General features: G+C 49.6%; 1 protein-coding gene across 1 annotated transcript in view; it reads right to left on the bottom strand.

Moving 5' to 3' along the window:
- ST8SIA2 (ST8 alpha-N-acetyl-neuraminide alpha-2,8-sialyltransferase 2) overlaps window positions 1–19351 on the bottom strand; it is a 35113-nt gene that overhangs the window by 13003 nt on the left and 2759 nt on the right. The window contains exons 2-5 of the mRNA XM_076347968.1: window positions 6264–6326; window positions 4142–4270; window positions 3369–3626; window positions 761–1054 (exon numbers count right to left, since the gene is read on the bottom strand). Coding sequence (XP_076204083.1) covers window positions 761–1054; window positions 3369–3626; window positions 4142–4270; window positions 6264–6326 — 744 coding nt within the window. The remainder of the gene's footprint in view (window positions 1–760; window positions 1055–3368; window positions 3627–4141; window positions 4271–6263; window positions 6327–19351) is intronic.

The raw sequence follows: 19351 nt of genomic DNA, 5'->3' as shown, positions 1-19351 counted from the left end.
AAAGCAAGAGCCTACCCCATCCTCAACCTATTTACATGGAAGTCTCACCCCTGGAGCTCTCTTTCTTTTATAACCTCCCCATCCCCACCACACCTGTGTCTCCCACATGCCTGAAGTTGCAATAAGGGAGCAAAAAGACCCCTTCCGTCCCTCTCAATAAATCCATTCACCACCACCCTGCCCTATTTATCTGACCAGTAGGACCAGACCATGTCAGTCCCTTCCCTGGGCAGGTAATTTAAGATGAGCAGTGCAATTAGTACCATTACAGGAACATCCAGGCTACTCATGAACAGCCTTGGTCCTCTGCCACCACTGAGCCCATCCAGGCTGCCATGAGGTCCCTGACCTGAGGAGCTATGCGAGATTTGCATGTGTCACTCAAGCACAAGGTGACAAACCTTGTCACTAGCTCAGCAAACCACAATACATGCACATTTCTCCAAGGAGAGCCCTAACTGTAGGTTGGGGAGTTATCATGGTGACACCCAGGCTTACAGCCAGCAAAGTGCTGGAAGACTTAGGCTCACTATATTGCATGGCTAAAAGACCTCACACTCAAAGAGCAGAGCAGGGAGCCCCTGCTTGAGAGGTGGTCTCCAATTCTCATCTAGGGACCAGCCACCACCCGTGGAGTCCTCCTCACAGTCTGCAGAAAGAAACAGCTCACGCCATTTGCCTCAGCACAAACCCATTGATCGCTCTCCAGCTCAGGAAGCTCACGAAATCCTGGCTCCAAGCACACCAGAAACGCTCTCACCCTCGGACAGCGTGCAGCAGGCGCAGCGAGGGGTAGGCAGTCCTGACGTTGATGTGATGCTTCAGGATGAGCTCGTTCACCCACTCCACTCGCTCCTTGCCCCCCTTGGCCATGAATGCCGGGATCCAGAGGATGCTGCCGTTGAGGCTGTGGAGGCGTTGCAGCAGCTTCTCCCTCCAAGTCTCATTCACCAGGTCCTCGAAGGCCCGTTGGATGACCGAGGGGTTCATAGTCACCAGGTCTGTCTTCATGCCCACGTCCTGTGAGTACTCTTGGACAGGGGCCAGATTGCACCTGCGAAGGGAAACACTGAACAGCCCTTTACAATGGACGTGAGAGAGGGCAGTGACAAACGTGAGGGGTGTTTGATGCCAAAAGCCGGGGCCAGTGACAGATGTGCCTGTTCGCCCTCGCTTTTGGGAGGAGGAGGAGGGAGAATGAGTCTCTGCAATAAATTAGAGAGGCTCTGACCTGGTAACAATAAGCCATCTTAATATCAGGTCATCATTCCTCAACATGCTGGCACGTGTGCACATATTCCTCTAGGGCCATGCTAATAACAGACATAACTTTGGTGCCTGGTGGGCGGGTTTGTACGGATCGGTATCTCTTCTGGTGCGGTTCAAAAATAACATGTAGCAACAAACCTCCCGTTTTTGCTGCCATGGCAGATTTGAAATGAAACGGCCTTTCCCACGCAAGGAAAGCGCTTGCCTCTTAATTCTAGTCCTGCTGGGGTAATATTATCTCTAAGACCCTGGTGAGTCTCTGCTAACAGCAGACCCGGTGGCACCAGCAGCGATAATGACACCAGTGGGAGGTGGATGCCAGGACATGGTTTCCACAGGATTTGGCTGTCTGGAGGCTGTGACCTTCAAAAAACATCTCTTTCTGCAGTATTAATTGGTGCCTCTTCTCAGGCTGTGCATGCAGATATGGGCACACATGGTCCCCCGGGAGCTCCCGTGCCACGAGCTCCTGTGTCACGCCAGGGATGAGGACTGAGGGGCTGCGGGATAAACTGCCAACAAATCACCCTTGTTATACGGTGGTTTCCTACAGCTCCTCGAGGGGGGATCCACGGCCGTTAAGCTGTGGCCGTGCCATGCACATGGCGCTGGGTAAATGGCACTGGGGACCAGCTGATGGGGGGATGCAGAGAGATGCTCCCCCAGCATGATGAAAACCAGAGGGTACCCGTGTGTTTGCACACTGTGTGCTCTCCTGCAGCGTTTTACAGTGAAGTTACAGTATTTAATGAGCAGGAATTGCATCCTAACCATCTGCCTTGATAATCAGCCATTACTACTGTTTTCCCTACTTTACGGATGGGGAAACTAAGACAATGGTGTAAAGAAAATCCAGCTACTGGCACGCGGGGACCTTCTGATTCACTCATCACAGGAGTAAAATCGCTGAAAATAAACATTGGATCTGAAGAGCGAAGCTGTACCCTGGACACAGTGCCCATCACTGGTCACTGCCAACCCCGCTGAAAAGCCTGCCTGGATGGAGCAAACCTTCTTCAGGAAGATGCAGGTTCAAGTGATGGCTCAGATAACCTATGGTGGGAAGAGCACATCCATGCCAGACCTGCACTAGCATACACGGCTGGGGAGAGGTTGCTCAAAATCCCAATCCTTACATCCAGAAACGCTTTCCTCCTGCAAATTTGCTGCCTGACATGAAAGCCCCTCCCTAAACTTTGCCAGAACTGCAATAAGCAATTTTTCCCTTTGCTCACTCTGGTTACACTTAAGGATGCAAACGATAACGCCCCATTCCCCACGGACAGGACAGAGCTGCTAGCAGCCAGGCAGGCTGGAGCAGCTGGGCTTGAGTGGGGGGCAGAGGTGACATTATCCTTGTTCCCACGTCATGCCAGGGACCGCCTCTGTGAGCCGCTGATGGATTGGGCTGTCTTCATAATAGACTCGCCAGAAAGCAAATGTCTGCACATACATAAATCATCAGTGGACTCCTACAGCCCCTCAGCTAACAGATGTACGCAGGTGTCGGGGATGGGAGGGCAGGCACACTCCTCCTCTCCACTTCAAGCATCTTCTGTAGCAAATTCGGTGTGTGCCCCGGTGGGGGTCAGGATCTGCTGCTGCAGGTCCATGGGACAGTGCCTCTGCGGGGACATCGGTGCTGGGGATGGAGTGGTCACAGGGGAGCATCAGACCCAGGCGTGCACAAGTGTGGTGCCAGGGCACCGCATGGTGCACCTGGTGCTTGAGGGCAGAATTGACCTGGGGAAGGATCGAGCTTGTGTCCATGGGAGAGTCCAGGACAGGGTTTATTTGCAAAGGGTAAGTATGTGGGAAAAGAGGAGTGAGTGCTTGGGTCTGGGGGTGCTGGGGGTTAATGGTGCCCTGGGGGGTTAACGGTGCACCGTGAGAACACATGGGGTACATCTGCAAGGACAGTGGGGGAGCACTTGGTGGTTGGTAGAAGAGTTTGCAGCAGGACATTCGCATCGGTGAACTCTATGTGTGCACACGGGGCTGCAAGGCTGCGCTGTACCATATGGATTGGGACTTTCCACCTTTCCAAACCCTCCCCAAACCCTCCCAGCCCCATCGTGCGGCAGGGCGTGGGCCCCTACCTTATCACGAAGCTGTGCGCGTCAATCTCAGGGCCGCAGCCGCTGCTGAGCAGGACCCCCGAGTTGCCCACGATGGCGCAGGTGGGGAACTGCTTGCCCTTGAGGGGCGAGGTACGGGGCAGCAGCTCGTACAGGTTCTGCGAGACATTCATGGTGCTGTCCCTGTCAAAGACATAGTGGATGACGTCCCCCGGCTTCAGTGTCCCCTTCAGCACCGAAATGTCCTTCTCTGCATCCAGGAACTTCAGAATCTGTTTCCTGAGGACAGGGAAGAAAACAGCCCCATCAGGTGAGGTACAGAGATAAATTGGGTCGTACATAAGACGAACTCTTGCCTCCTGCCTGCCCTCGCTCTGACTGATGCTCTCCAGGAACAGCTTTCAAACAGATATCTCCATCTTAACACCTGCTCCTTCTCCACCCATCCCTTCCTGGGGCAGGCTAGCACGGCCAGCCCATTAGTGGGGGGTCCCTGCATTTACCCTGGGGACGCGGTCTCCTTCTCCCCTCCACAACCCACTGCCAGCGCACACTAATTCCACTTGGCCTGGAAAATGGGGGCTCAAGTGCTCCTTCTTTCGTCATTGCAAGGCCAGCTGGTTCAGCCGGGAATTCATTTCCAAGTGATCGCTTACAGATATGAAGCCTAGCTCAGCAGGAGATAAGCCTTTTATTTCTTCCTCGACTTCTTGAGATGATATACAGAGGCAATTTGCCAGCTTGCACTGGAGAGGACCAAATCTGTCTCTTGTCCTATAGGTAATTACCAGTACCTGATCTTCAAAGAGAGTGTCTGGTTGTGTCTCCATTTGGATGAGGCTGGTTTAATGTTGTGCTTAATGCTTTCATTACTTCTATCAACAACAGCTGGAGACGAAGAATCATTTATTACTACTTCAGCTCTAGAGAAAAGAAAGACAGGGAGAGGAAGAGAGACAGGATCCGTTAGCATCCCAATGACACTTCTAATCACTGTCTTTGGCTGTGGCTGCTGGAATTCAAATTTCATCAGAAAAGCAAAATTGTAGTTATTAGCTAAACAAGAACTGAAAGCCTGTTTGTATTCTGCTACACTCAAGCAGACAGACACAAATCCTTAAATACCTGTTCGCTTACACGAACACAGACTTACAGCCGAGCACAGCTCTACAGAAGACAGAATCTTACACATCTAGCTGTTGAAATGCATGCACACAAAAACACAAGCAGGCTCTGCAAGGACAGGCTGGCAGATGCACACTCACAGACAAGGCACCCCAGAGCCCCAGGGAGCCCCCAAAATTCACCGAGACATTTCCTACATTGGCAGCCAAGGTTGCCGACCTGCTGCCTCATGGTCGCACACGAGCACCCCAAAGTGGAGCCAGCTCAGCTCCTGGAGCAGGTTAAAATCCTCATCAGAGGAGTGCAACCTTCACTTCACCCAAAGGAGAAATTAATTTAGCTGAGCTGTTGGGTGCTGCTTGTGAGATTGGGCTATGAGCATCCCGTACTGGACAGGGGGAGACTGGCTCGCTGATAACTTTTCCCCCGTTAGAAGAGAGCATGAGGATTTCAGCATCCGTATTGCCTGCTCCGGACCCAGAAATGAGCAGGGGGATGGGCAACAGCCAGATGCTGTGGGTTGGAGATGATTACTGGGAGACCCCAGCTTCTAATCCCTGCTCTAAGAAGCAAATCAGCCCCAGCACTCCAGTGCCATTTACATCAAATGACATGAATTAAGGGAGACGCCGAATATTTGATTCCAGCCAGCCGCCCTCCAAAGAGAATACCCAAGCATCTCATCAAGAAGCTGCGCATGTGTCTGCAGCCCCAAAAAACCCTTCACACTTCAGAGCGCTCTGAAAAATACACAGCCAAAGCATTCGCTATCAGTTAAAGGGAATCTCCCTCTCCAGTGCAAAGGGCTTTTTCCAGCTGGGAAATGGTTTGTAAATAAATACGTTTATAAAAAGCATGTAAACCTCAAGGAGGGAGAAGAGTGAGAGATGAGGCGGAGCTGGCGGCCCAAGCACATGGACAACATCCAGCTCCCAGGAGCACATCTCCAGCCCAGGGCAGGAGCTCCTGAGGACCCACTGTGGCTCACACTATGTAATGTTTCAGAAAGGCAAGGAAATGTGTTTATAAATGCTGGCTGCCAGTGTCCTTGTGTGTGTTTGTACAGTACCTCTCCAGAGGCTGCCAGTCGAGCCTGTTGGATTTGTTTGCATCTTGCATTTTGCCGTATCACCTCGTGTCTTGCAAAGCTTACTTATAAGGTGTCAAAAATCATAAAGGGAATAGGGTAAAGAAATCTTGGGAATAACTACAACTTTTTTGGTTTTGCCCATTTTCTGTGTTTTGATCATTTGTGGTGACATCATCACAGAATGACATCACCCTTCCTTTCTCGTGTGGTGTCACCAGGCTTTGCAACCATGTCACTTGGCAATGCTGGGCTGACATGAAATTATTGTAAAAATAAGAGAGAGAGACACTGAATGAAGCTGCGGTGCCATGAAATGAGTCTGCAATGGAGCGATGTTACTGAAGTGCATTACGATAAAACCGAATGAAGTTCTGATGCCAAAGACAGCGATTGCTCTTCTAATAAAACGTAGTAAAACTACGAAAATGGCAACTCTATCACTGACTTATTTTCCCAATAAGTAACTCTCTCTTTCTCATTCTCTCAATCACCGCAACTTGCAGATCCTTGGTTATTTGCAAATGATTATTGCACTGAGCTGGGGGAAGGAGGGGGAGAAACGATTAAGAAAATGCAAAGCAGAAGTGAAAAGAAACAGATACATTTGCTAAATAAGAGCAGCACTATCCAGCGAAGAGGAGAAGCAGATTAATAGCTGCCTTACAGCAAAAACAAATGAACACAAAATCTAATTTACAAACCTATTAGATTTGCTATGTAAGCTGTTCACAGCTGATCTGATTGTACCTCTGCCTCCAGAACTCCTGCAAGACAAAGGAAATGCATTATTTATAAACCCAGCTCCTCTTTGCCAAGCATTGTTCAACAGTCAAGAGATCCTGCTCTGAAGGGCTCTGAACGGAGACACTGCTGCGCCGTTCGCATCCCACCCCATCCAGAAGGGAGATGTCCTGATGCCTGTGAAGGGCTTTTCACATCCATCGTCATTGCTGCCCTACTGTGACAGTAAAATCATTCCGGCAAAAAAGCTCCTAACCAACCCAATTAATAATACCTGCGCAATCTAACCAGCCGTCAAAGACATCTGGTCTCCATCATCAAAGCAGCATGCAGCCTACAGGTTGCATTAAATACATCTCTACTTTTTTTTTACGAGTCAGGTGTTAGCAGTGCATAGAGAAGGTCTCCTCCATCTCCAGGTTGCCAAGGGACTTCCCCTGTCCTTCTCAGGTGGGGACTGAGCTGAATGATCTGGACAGGATTCCCACCACTGTCTTCATCTTGGGCTTTCTGTTGAGACCACCCAACACCTCTGTTTTAACCAGACCGTGCCACCAGCCTCCTGGGTGACTTATGGAGACCTCATCCTCACAGTGTGCCTTCTCCCGGCTCCCAGTGACCCAGGCCAGATCTGGGGCCCTGTTCCAGCCCTCTCTGATCCCATGAATGCCCTGAAGCCCCTTGTCCCCCCTGTGGCGTAACCTGGCTGAAGCTATGAGGCCAACTCAGCGCAGTCACTTGCATGCTGGAGCTGAGACCTCCTCAAGCAACAGCCTTGTCACTCCCATGGCCTGACACCACTGCATAAGGATGGGTGCCAGACCTGCCTGAGCAAGACCTGTGGGAACGAAGAGCCAAAGTTCCCAGCACCAGGCGCTAGACTGATTCTATAATGAAGAATAGGTGGGACCAAGCCCCTTCAGAAACCAACGCCACTCATACGACCCGTCAATCCTCAGTTAAAAATAAATACATACAAGTATTGGTCTGCATCTAGTTGGCTGCAGAGCCCCTTCTTGCTTTAGCTTGCTATTTTCAAAGGGCTCACAAAGAATCAGTCACCCACTTTGTGATGCTCAGTGGGAGCTGGGCTCCTAGTCAAACACATTTTAACTGCCACGTGCTCATTGCTCTGTTTTATTGCTTCCATTGCACAGATATCCAAATGAACATGCTCATAAAGAGAACCAAATTCTCCTCCAGCAGAAATATTGTTACCTGGAAATATACACCTTAATGAAAACGTATCTCAGGAGCACGTATTTCTGCCAGTCCTGAAAAAATCCCAAATGCATTAGACATAAATGAAAAAGAAATAGAGCGCGTGAATGTTTGGTGCCATCAAAAAAGATTTTTCAGACTTGCACGATGTGATGTAAAGCCCTTCATTAGGCTAAGCACAGCCCTCAGCACCGCATAACATCAAACCTTTGGAAATGCTGTGACGGTTGTCCCTTTCCTCCCTACTGCTGGAGACCATCTACGGCCAAGTCAGAGCAATTCTTCCTCTGACACTCTCCTCTTTCCTTTGACAAACCTGAGAGTCAGCGAGCTGTTTCATTTTTTGGTGCATCAAGGGAACAGCAGGTCTAGCTTATTCCTAAAGCCTACTGGCATTTAACAAGCCTCTGCTTTAATGGGGTTCACCGCGGGGTGTGGGAGTAGACTGGATTAGTGTGCAAACCATGCATCCTTTCAGAGACGTCTCCTCTGAAGGAGCCTTCCAAATGGGATTCACACTCCTTCACACTTGCTGTAAGACAGATAGGGACTGGAGTAAGGACTTAGAAAAATAAATGCTGCTCCCTGAATAAGTGCTTGTTCACAACCTCTGTGAAAAGAAAAAAAAAATAATTCCCAGAAATTAGGAAGTGGAGAAGACCTGTTAGCTCCCACCTCATCCATGTTTTGCATCTACAGCAGGACTGATCCGAAGCATCACAACTTATTATTCAAATGCATTTATCCAATCTAGCTTTACATGCCCCCAGTGATAGGTCTGTGCATGTCTCCTCCTGAAATTAAGGCAGGCATCGGGGCTGGAGATGCTGGACATGAGAAAGACAAGTTGAGAGCACATCTCCCAGCTCGCTGTGTACAGAGGTGGTAGGGAAGGAGATTGGCTGCCCGGATCCCCTGCTGAGCAGCCCCTCAAGGGCTGTTTCAGGGGTTACTCTCTCCCTTGCACACACTGTGAAAAGCAAAGATTTCAAAATATTGTAATGCAAACAGAGCACGAAATGTTCTGCTGTCATATATGAGCATGGAAGGGGTGGCTCATTGGTGGAGGAGAGAGCAGGGCTCTGCTAGCCATCTTCCCATGACTTGCTCTGTGGCACTGGGCTTTGCTAGCCACAGCCACTGCTGCAGGGCAGCATCCAGCCCAACAGCATCCAGGATGCTCTCGGTGGACACCTGAGATGCTGGCAGAGACACTGCTCTCCCTGTACCAGGCTTGGCTTCTCTCTCCGAGCCACGGAGATTGCCTGAAGCTGGGACATGATACTTGGCTGAAGGTCTCAGCTGGCTTAGTGAATCCTAAAATGCTCCTGTGGGGCCCTTTGTGTCCTACACTGCAACTTCTGGACACCTTCCCTACAATCTCCCTTTGTGCGGCCGAAGACAATGTGTGCTGTGAATGTGATACCATGGGGTGTATTGCCCTGTCCAGCCATCCTGCTCAGCTCAGCCCACCGAGGGGTACCAGCCAGGCAAACCAGCTGCTCAAAACACCTGTAGTTTAGCCAAGCGTGGTATTTTCCAAGGTCTGCCATACTTCATTACCAACACAGGCAAGCCAATATCACTGTACTGCTTCACTTCTCCCACCTGGGAAGAGGAAAACAAGAAATGGAAGGCACTAATTAAGAGGCACAAGTTAAAAAAAAAAAAAAAAAAAAAGTCAGCCCATTTTGTTATACCTTGCTGACCTGGAGTTTCAAATCTCTTGGCTTCAAAAGGCAAAGACCAACCTCGATTAAAATTGCACAGATAGGCATTGATTTTGAAAAGCTTTCTAGTGCTACACCGTGTTTAGATTGAATTGCCTTATTAATCTAGTTGTTATCAGTTTGATTGTATAGCCAGCTCCACAAAGTACCAACCTGCTTCCTAATCCTATTATTTACAAAATGCTCTTCTTTTGACTTCTGTTGGGATGTTTTCCAGTGATAAGTCACATCTATATGTGCTAATGCCATATTACTGGCTTATGCCATCCTTTCTCATTTTTGCTTTGAGATTTTCAAGCTGAATTTCCACTATCTAAGATATTATATAGGTCAAAACATTCTGTGCTCAGATGTAAAGTGACACTGATTCATATATCAGAGGATAAGAAAGAAAAATTGTCTTATGGTTCAGGTCCAAATTTTCTTGGATGAATAATTTCTGACAAATCAGGTACGTGAACACTTTTCTATTCACCCACTATGAATGGGCTGTTTAGGGTTTTTGCTTCCCTTTTCATCATTTCCCACTTCTTAAATGATTCTCTTAATTGTTGCTAGGTACGGTTCGGTCTTGCTTCGAGCAATTTTGATACATGAAATCAAAGCTGCTTTGACTGAACAAGTAGGTCACACAGCCTCTTTGGGCGAGCGGATCTCTAAAAGCAGGCATTATGCATCCGTATTCTCAGGCTTACAAATTAAAAAATGTGTTTTCCGTGGATATTTTACAATGCCCACCTCCAATTCCTGCTTCCCCCAAGCCTCTGCGGCAGAGAATACACATGGGAAGTGGGTAGGAGAAGCATGAACCAGCCAGAAATTTCAGCCGTACCCAATCACCCATTTAGCCACATTTGTGGAGCCCATTCCTGGTGGAACAAAACCTCTGCTTCTTCCTGACCTTGGGCAACCCAAGTCCTCCTCTTCTCCCTCCTCCACATAAAAGAGAGATAATAACATCCCTGTAATCCCTTGGGGGATTGTTAAACAGAATTTATTCATCTGAATTCCTCAGAAAGAGAGTTCAGAGTGCCACAATTTTTATCTGAGGAGTTCAAATGATTAACACCTACTAATTAAGTTTTCACAACCTGCTTTTGTGTTAGGCACATTTTATGATCCTTGTTTCACAGCTGGGACAGTGGGGGTGAAGTGGCTTAGCCCGCAACACCAAAAATGACAGTCCCACAAGCCAGGACAGGAGCAGGCACTATGGGCTTACAGCAGACCTGTCCTCTCGAAAACACTGCTCTTTACTTGCTGAGAGCGAGTACAGCTCTTGCTGTGTGAAAGGGTAGGACGTGTCACCCAAAGGACCACGGGAATCGATCTGAAAAGGTCTCACTGGCCTGAAAAACACATGTAGCCGTCAGTCTCCTGAAATGGCTGCAGGCTGTACCCATAAGGCAGCCCACATCTATTAAAAAAAAAAAATAAATTGCCAGCTATACTTACTTTGTTTTCTAAGGGTTGCTCTGATGTTGTCTTCAAGACCAGAATTGCTATTTTCTATCTGAAGAGCACACAAGTGAGATGCCAGGCCCGGTCAGGGACCACCCTCCCAAAATCACTGCCCTCCCAACCCACGGGCTGTCCCTGAGGCAGCTGGGTGGAGAGGGTACACAGAGCAGGATGCTCACAGACCCTCTGCAGGATGCTGCTTCGTGGCCAGATGGACGCAGTCACTGTAACTAAGAGTTTTGGGGAAAGGGAGACACTGCCCAGCCACTGAAAATGAAATACAAACACATAGATCGCCCCCCTCCTCCCAAACTTGATAGCCTTGCTCCTGCTGATGCTCACAGTGATATATAAATCCATGTGCATTCACGGGCATAAGCCAGACCTTGCAACGTCAGGGACTAGCTGGCACCTGCACGCCGCCTCGTTAGAGATGGGCTTGGATGCACTGACTGCCCTATTAAGTGAGTGAATTCATTTTGCTGACTAAGAGCAGTGCAGTCATTAAGATAAGCCATGTGCTCCCCGAGTCCTCAAGGAAGGCGCAGGATTCGCTCTGGCCAGAGCCCTGAAATGTGCATCGTGACACAGGTTTCAACCCTCCCTCCTCTTCCCTGAAATTCAGGGATTGTGGTGAGACCGGCAGAGCAGTGAATGTGACTCCAGGGCTTTGGGGGAAAAATTGCCACATTTCCAAGTTGTCTACGAAAGGGTAATAATTGGCTTCCAAGTGCCAACCTGTCCAGCCTGTCCTACAGGGTGGAGAAGCAAAGGTGTCCCAGGAGCCTGAACTGAGCAGGAACTGAGCCCGGAGGCTGGAAACCAGGATTACCCAGGGACAGCATCCTGGCTCTCCATCTGCACATCAGAGTCTCGCTGAAAAGACGGGAGAAGGCCATGTTCATCAGCAAGTCCCCTTGTGGGCTTCTCACTAGACACTCAAGTGGTTTCTGTGGGGTTTAGGTCAAAGCCCACCCACATCCATAAAATGCTCTGCTATCACAGAAGATAGAAAATATGGAGAGGAAAGGCTTCACTGCTCTTAGCCCCACATGTAAACCAACTTGCAAATTAGGAAAAAAAGCCAAAGCCAGGCAAGAAGTGATGAGATCCGAGATGCATTTTTAACCCCGGAGATCAAGTTCCTGAACACAACATTGCGCACCCTCCCTAATGCCGGTCTTCCTCATCCAGAAACGCAGCTCTCACAGGCTCGTTTCTCATCTCGCCTTCCTGCATCACATTTCATAACACACCGGGAGGAGCCAGGACATCGGACACTTGCAGATCATTCCCCGTGACATTTCACCAGTTGTTTTTGAGGCTTTCATCCCGGGTGTGGAGGAGATTGCAATTAAGAGAAACGGTGTCTGTTGGGCAGCCTTGCGCACCCACACTCTCCTGGCGAGCAAGGTTCCTTCTATAGGGATTAATTTGGAAGACATTTCTAAAACGTTTGTCTGCTAGGATGAAAGATCCTGCAATACCTCTTGATGAGATGTTTGAAATCGCACTTCGATGTGTTTAAAATCTCACTTGTTCATATTGTCACAGCTTGGCAGTCTGAGTGTCAAAAAATTCCTAAATATCAGGTGCTATTTTTACTGCTCCAAGCTTCATTCTTTCTATCGAGTCATACGACCACATTTGGGAGAGTGTGCCCGTATCATGGCTTTCAGGAAAATCACCTTGCCCCGCTGGGGTCCCGCTGCAGCTCTCGTATACGAGCTGCGGGGGCAGTGCTTGTGCAGCCTAGCTAGCGGCGTAGCATCTTCCAGCGAGCCAAGGAGACTCAGTGTAAAAGCACCAGCCGATGGCCTCGCTGTTGTTCACGGCACTTGCTATTACCTGCCACGGGAAACGCAGATCTGTCAGTCTCATGCAAACCAGCCTCGCTAATTTGGTCGCTTCCTCCCATGTCCTAATCCCACCTCCATCATGTCACTCATCCTGTGGGCTCCTTCCCAGGGACCACAACAAGATGGGAAGGTCGGAGGTGCTCAGCATCCGTACCTGTCAGGCAGTTACTCCATATCAGCTCCCATGTAAATGAGAGCAGGGTTTGGCCCCAAGATTCCTGCCTGGCTGCAAATCACTGTGTGTAATCACTGCAAGCATACGCTGAGGATGCAGGAATCAAGACCCACGAGTTTGCAAAACAGAGACACCTATTGCTTAATAGGGAATAAGCCAATTAGGCTGAAACGCTTATGTGACAAAACTGGTGAAGAATCAGCAGGAACGGTGCAGCTCCGACAACTAAAGGACACGAGGCAACCAGGACACTGCTTGGGGATCACTTTGCACTGGGGTAACCAGAGCACCACAACCAAATCCCTGTCCCTGCCTTGAGCCACCTGCTCTGAAGGACCTGTAAAAGGCAAGAGGATGCTCGGAGCAGCCTGATGGTTACTGCTGCCCGCGAGGGAGCCATGGTCCAGGACTTTCAGGTTCTGCCCCCAAGCCAGCATGTTCTTTCTCTGAGCCAGAAAAGCCTCTTTCGCACCTGTAGTGTGTTAGGTCTCACATCCACATGCATTCACCATAACGTCAGCACGGCCTGACTCGATCACCCCGTGATGCTCTTGTTTTATTGCTGCTTTAAAGACAAAATACTCACGGGCTCACAGGGCTCAAATGTCACACACTTCACCTCTCCTATCCTGCGTACTGGCAGGACCTTATTCCTTCCTTCACCTCAGGTCTTCCATTAGAAGTTTATTCCTGGCATCGGTTCAGTTTCTTTGGCTGTGTTAATGAAACAGCCAGCAGAGAAAAAGACATTGAAGCAGGCAAAAAGGATCCAGTGAGGGGCTTGGGACTGGGGGGTGTGTGTGTGTGTTTGTGTATTTAGCTTTCCTGTTCTGGAAGGGAGAAGGAAAAAACCCCAAGAGCCCAGCGAAGACCTAGAAAGGAGCTGAGACAAAAGCCTCACTGCTTAAAAAAACATGTCTACACTATACATTTTTCCTGAGATAATTTTTTCAGCCAAGAGAGCAGAGCTGTCAGGGAGCACAAACAGCAGAGCATCAGTCTTGCAGCAGATCCTGTCACCCTAAGCATTCGTGTCCCAAAAGGTAGAAATCCCAGTGGCTCCTGCAGCATCTTGCATGCCACGTACCTTGGGAAATGGGAGTGGTGCATTATGAAAAGATATCGTGGCTGAAGGGCTGTGGGTCCTCGGGCTCATCCTCCCACACCCGTCTCTTGCCTGTTTTTCCCACTGCTCTGCGCAGCCCCTTGGAATACTTGAGGTCTCATGTGGTTTCTTCTTCCACTGTTGATGTGGACGCTGAGGACCTCTCCTGGGCAGTGACATCCTCCTGGGGTGGTTCTTCTGTATGAGCATCCTCAAAATAACATTGTGTGCCTACACAAAGAGGGTTGGGAGCGCCTGGATGAGAGCTGCATCCCACAACCAGCAACTCCTTGAGCTATTTGCCCACCATCACAGGCACTCACCGGCAATGGAGTTGTCCCAGGACCTTCGCAGGGACTTAGTCCCCAGATGACCATGTCCAGATGCCAAATCTTGAAAAGTCACTACTGGTTTCAGAGCTCGGCCTCCTCTCTCCTCCCCTGGCCCATAAAGCTACACCATGGAAATCCAGGCGGCAGTAAGAAGGAGAAGTTTAATTATCAACTGAGCAGCTGCTGGTTGACAGTCGAGTGTGCTTCTGGGTGTCTGAAAAGGTGCTGGAGATGTCTTATGACGTTGCTTAACCTTCGCAGGGAAAACATATCCCCTATTGTAGCCACTGGCTGAGAGCTGAATTATATTCCTGAGGATGCTGGTAAAGTCTGGGCTGGGAGGTGATGGGTGGTGGTGGAAGAACCATCCTTTGATTCAGAGCTGCCAGACACGTGGGTGATACCTGGAGCCCACTGTGATGCTGTTTGTCTGAGGGAGGCCTTGAAAGAGCACTTCAAAACTGTGTCGTGACTGTGACAATATGTGCTTTTAAAAGCAGCCCTGCCCATGGAGAGCACTGGACGGGGAGGGACGGCATGCTCAGCATGCAGATGGCCAGCCTGGGGTTTTTTTTTTGTTCGTTTGCGATATTCCCAGTGGATTTCTGTATGCAAGAACACAGACTTTATTTGCAGAAGCAATAAGAAAGAGTCCAGCGCTTAAATTTGGTAAGAGCTGACCCTATGCATGAGCAGCCAGCTCGATGAATCAAATGCTGTGCAAACAGGGAACCTCAGAAGGGTCAATAGCGGGGCCAGCAGAGTTAGCAGGATCAGGGCAATGAAGCTGCTGACTGCCTGGCAAAGGGGAGTGTCCCTAAAGCTGACGGCATTTCTGCCTTGTAGTGTCACCCCCAAGAGTGACGATCATCCCTGGGCTGGTGCAGGGACTCCTCCTAACGGGGTTACCTGATGGCAGGACACGGCATTTGTGCTGTGGCATCACTCGCTGCTTCAGGAGGACTGTTTTGGTCCCACCACCCACACACCAAGCACCTTTACCGTGTGCTGCCCTCCCAGTTCATCTTCCTTCCCGCTCCCAGCCTGCCCTCTCACCCCACACCATCGCCGCTACCCCGGCGGGTTTTGGCAGCCCCGTGCCCCTCTCCCTGGATCAGCCCTTTCGCTTCCCGATTGGAGCCAGCGCTGCTGCTGTTGATGAGGATGCATCTCCCAAGGCCACCACCACCATCGAGGCTCCTGCTCAGCCAAGACAAGGAGTTGTTTAGATTTACAGTGGGAGCACAAAGAAAAAGGAGCTGTAAAGATGTGGGGGTTTTTTGTTCTTTTTGTTTTTCTTTTCTCTATTGCATTGCAAGGGGCAGAGCTGCTGACGCCAGCTGCCTCTGCCATGGTGTTTGCTGAAGGACACCTGAAACTCTGCTCCCACAGTGAATTTACTGTGTCAGGGAACTCCCTTGTTTCCAGAGGCACCTGGGGACGGAAACCAGAGAAATGGCAAAATAATTATTGTCTAATATTGTAGTTTGGGCTTATTTCTTGCTGCTGAGGATGACCCAGGCCCAGGGAAAACAAATGATGGAGGCAATTAGAGTAAGTCTGTCTTTGGAACAACTGGGTTTTATAGCAACTGTGCCTGTAGATGTATTTAAATAGTGCTGGTCTCAGGAATGAAAAAACAAAATACCTGTAGCCTGAAAGCCCAAGGAAAGATAAGGGAGCTCCTGTTAAACGCTTTCCTGGAAGATAAAAAGCATGTCTGGCATGCAAGTAGGCAGTGATGAACAGATCTCCAAGCAGAATAACCACAGTTGCTGCAGAGGATACAAGAAAAAACCTGACCCCTTTATCCATGTTCGGGAGAGGCCCGGAGGGCTCATGGCAGCAGCGGGATCTGCTGTGTCACTGCTGGCCACGGTCCCAGGGCTTCACTCTCTGCCCACAAGTATGGCAGTAGCACGGAGGAGCAGGCACCGTACTGCTGACGGCTGAATCACTTAACCTCACCGTTAGCTGCTCAACAAGCCTTCGCTAAATGAACCAACACTTGGAACTCCTTGTTCTCTGCAGGGAGAAAAAGGTTTCCTTTGCCTTCCAGACTGGAATAGTGCATTTGCGGGGTTAGACACGGGAAACAAAAAGACCACCTGGGCAAAAGGGAAACTTGGAGCACTTGTGGGAGCTGCTTTGCTCTCTTCATTGCTCTGGTTGCTGGGGGTGGGACTGGCCATGGCTTTGGCAACCCTGCACCCAAGAAGCGCTGGCTGATGAAGTGCATCCTCCTATCACAGCCACTGCCCTCCTCGCTGGCAAGCTCAGAAATTCCCTCCTTGGGGGTCTTGCAAGCTGCTGACAATCAGGACTGGACCGAAGAGTAACTTTTCACCAACTGTAGTGGAAAGCCGTTAGAGGGACTGGTTACATTCACGGTGCTGGGTTTTCTTTTTGTTCCACTGGATTGCTCGGGGGTCTGCTAGTGCTTTCCATCCTGCTGCTCCCAGCCCTCCTGCCGGACTGTCCTGATTTCGGCTGGGATAGAGTTAATTTTCTTTCTAGTAGCTGGTACAGTGCTGTGTTTTGGATTTAGGATGAGAATAATGTTGATAAGACACCGATGTTTTAGTTGCTGCTAAGTAGTGCTTACACTAGTCAAGGACTTTTCAGCTTCTCCTGCCCTGCCAGCGAGAAGCTGGGAGGGGGCACAGCCAGGACAGCTGACCCAAACTGGCCAAAGGGATATTCCATACCATATGGCATCATGTTCAGCATATAAACTGGGAGCAGTTGGTGGAGGGGGCTGACCACTGCTCGGGAACTGGCTGGGCATCAGTCAGCGGGTGATGAGCAACTGCATTGTGCATCACTTGCTTTGTATATTCTTTTATCATTGTTTTCCCTTCCTTTTCTGTCCTATTAAACTACCTTTATTTCAACCCACGAATTTTACTCTTATTTTTTTTCCTCAATTCTCTCCCCCATCCCACTGGGGCGGGGGAGGGAGTGAGCGAACGGCTGTGTGGTGTTTAGCTGCCTGCCTTGTTAAACCACAACACGGACACCATTTCCCTGCAGGTACCACTGCTCCTGCCATTCCCTCGGAGCTCAGGGAAACAAGCTATGGAGATTCATCTCCTTAACTTGCTCTAGGCAGGAGCACAGGGGTTTTGGATACATCTTTGTGGCAGCCACCCCTGCCCCTGCCAGGGCAGCAGGAGATGAAGGGGCGCTTTACAGGGAAGAAGGGGAGCTCTGCTGCCAACCTGAAATTTGCTGCTTGAGCTCAAGTTATCGTCAGAAGAGTTGCAATCAAAGCCTACACCAAGTATTTTCTTACTCAAATCAGTGCTCCAACATTGCTTTTATTTTCCAGCCCGATGCGTCATGGCGCTTTTGTTAGAGCCCTGCCCTACCCAACGAGAACAAAGGTTGCTCCACTGGCTCCATTTACATGAATGGTTACAGGGTGCCTGTGGGCTTCTGTCCTGCAGAGAGGTATTACTCCTCCAGAGCAACCTGGATAATTGTTGGCTCGTGTGCACCCACTGTGTGAGCACACAAAAGTGTATGTTGGTAGAATATAGCACTTTTTTCAACAAAACTTTCTGGTGGAGAGCAAGTCTTAGACTGACTCTGGGTCAGGCGCAGTAAATCACAGCCTAAAAGACCTAAGCAGGACATTTATACTCCATGGACCAACCTTGACAAGAAGTGTTACGACTACAGCACACTACAGACCACTCAGAGCAAGCACATCAGCCACCATAAAGGACACAAAATCTCTTTGTGGCATTCCTGAGCCTTTGAAAGGCAGGCATTAGAAAAGGGCACATGAGGAAAAAGTGGCAATTTACTGACAAGCTTCCAGTCAGGCCAGCAATATTAGATACTCCAATTCATCACTTACAAAGAGCAGAATATAATTTCTCATGTAATCAGGATGGAAAGGCATGTGGTCTGGACTAGCAGAGAAAAGGTTGAGTCATATTAAGTCCAACCCATTACCAAGTGTCAAGTGCTCCCTAAGATGGCTCAAGCGCTAATTTGAGAAGTCACCTGGTGGCAGCGGGTCACCAGCTCCCTCTACAGACAATCAGGACACAGCCGGACCCCTGCAGAACTGTTACAGCAGACGCATAATAACAAAGAGTCCCTTTAAACTGCCACCAAGGAGCAGAATTTCCTCCTCGTCACCGGCAATAATTATTCCACTCGACGCCGAGTCCTTTGTCTTCCTCCGCGGCGAGAGGTCTGGCCCGCTCCCCTGTCCTGGGGTGGATGAAGAAATGGCTGTGATTGCATTAGTGTTCCCCAAGACAGACGTGAATGTGTCTTTTGTTTCCTTCCAGGGAAACAAAGAGCCGGAGCTGGAGCGATGGAGGGAGACATAGGCGCCACTGGGCTGCAGGAAAAGTTCAGCAGCCCGGAACCAGGCGGTTGTTCGGAAACAAAGTGCCAAGACCGTTCGCAACGACAATACTTCACCGTGGCAGTACACGCCGGCGAGCGCGAGGAGCGAGCCAAGGCGAGCAGGACGAGCGCGCCTGCCTGCCTGCTGACATCCCGCAGCACCGCCGAGCACGCAATTCAAGCGATGCATGTATAGGTGACACGTATATATAACGACAGGGATGAAAACCTGCGCGCAGAGGTGGCTGCAAGGTGGGAGGAACGTGCTAATGAGAGCGACACAGCGTCGGAAGCAAGAAACTGCTGAATTTTCATCCTTGCCCTGACATCTCTTTGTTTCAGTATCTCCCGTCTGCAGGAGGTGGTATAAGAATATCTGGAGGAGCAAGACAGGACTGCTTAAGGACCAAACATCTTTCTCAGAAACCTCTGGCAGGCAGAGCAGCTCCAGCCGCCCTCAGCTCCTACCTCCCTTCACCTGTGATGCTGGGAACTTATTGTCCGGGGAAACAGCATGATTATTTTTTTTTGTCCTTTTGCCAGAAATATTATACTCTTACTTTGTACCTAATGAACATTTTGTTCTTTCTGCGATTTCTCAGTATTTGTAGGTAAGAGAAATATGTTCCCCTCTGCTCCCACCCATATGAGGCATATTCTTCCAAAGACAATCCAAATCACAGGCAGGGGGCAGGGTATGTGTAAAAGTGGGCAAGCTGTTCGCTCCTCACAATAATTAGAGAGTGTTTCGATGCCAAGGGAAAAGAAGAAAAGAGTTGCACCTGCCTGCATTTCCC

Source organism: Aptenodytes patagonicus, chromosome 10 (genome assembly GCF_965638725.1).
Source record: "Aptenodytes patagonicus chromosome 10, bAptPat1.pri.cur, whole genome shotgun sequence".
NCBI lineage: Eukaryota > Metazoa > Chordata > Aves > Sphenisciformes > Spheniscidae > Aptenodytes > Aptenodytes patagonicus.
The sequence above is the reverse complement of the archived record's forward strand: the minus strand, read 5'-3'. Positions and strand labels throughout refer to the sequence as shown.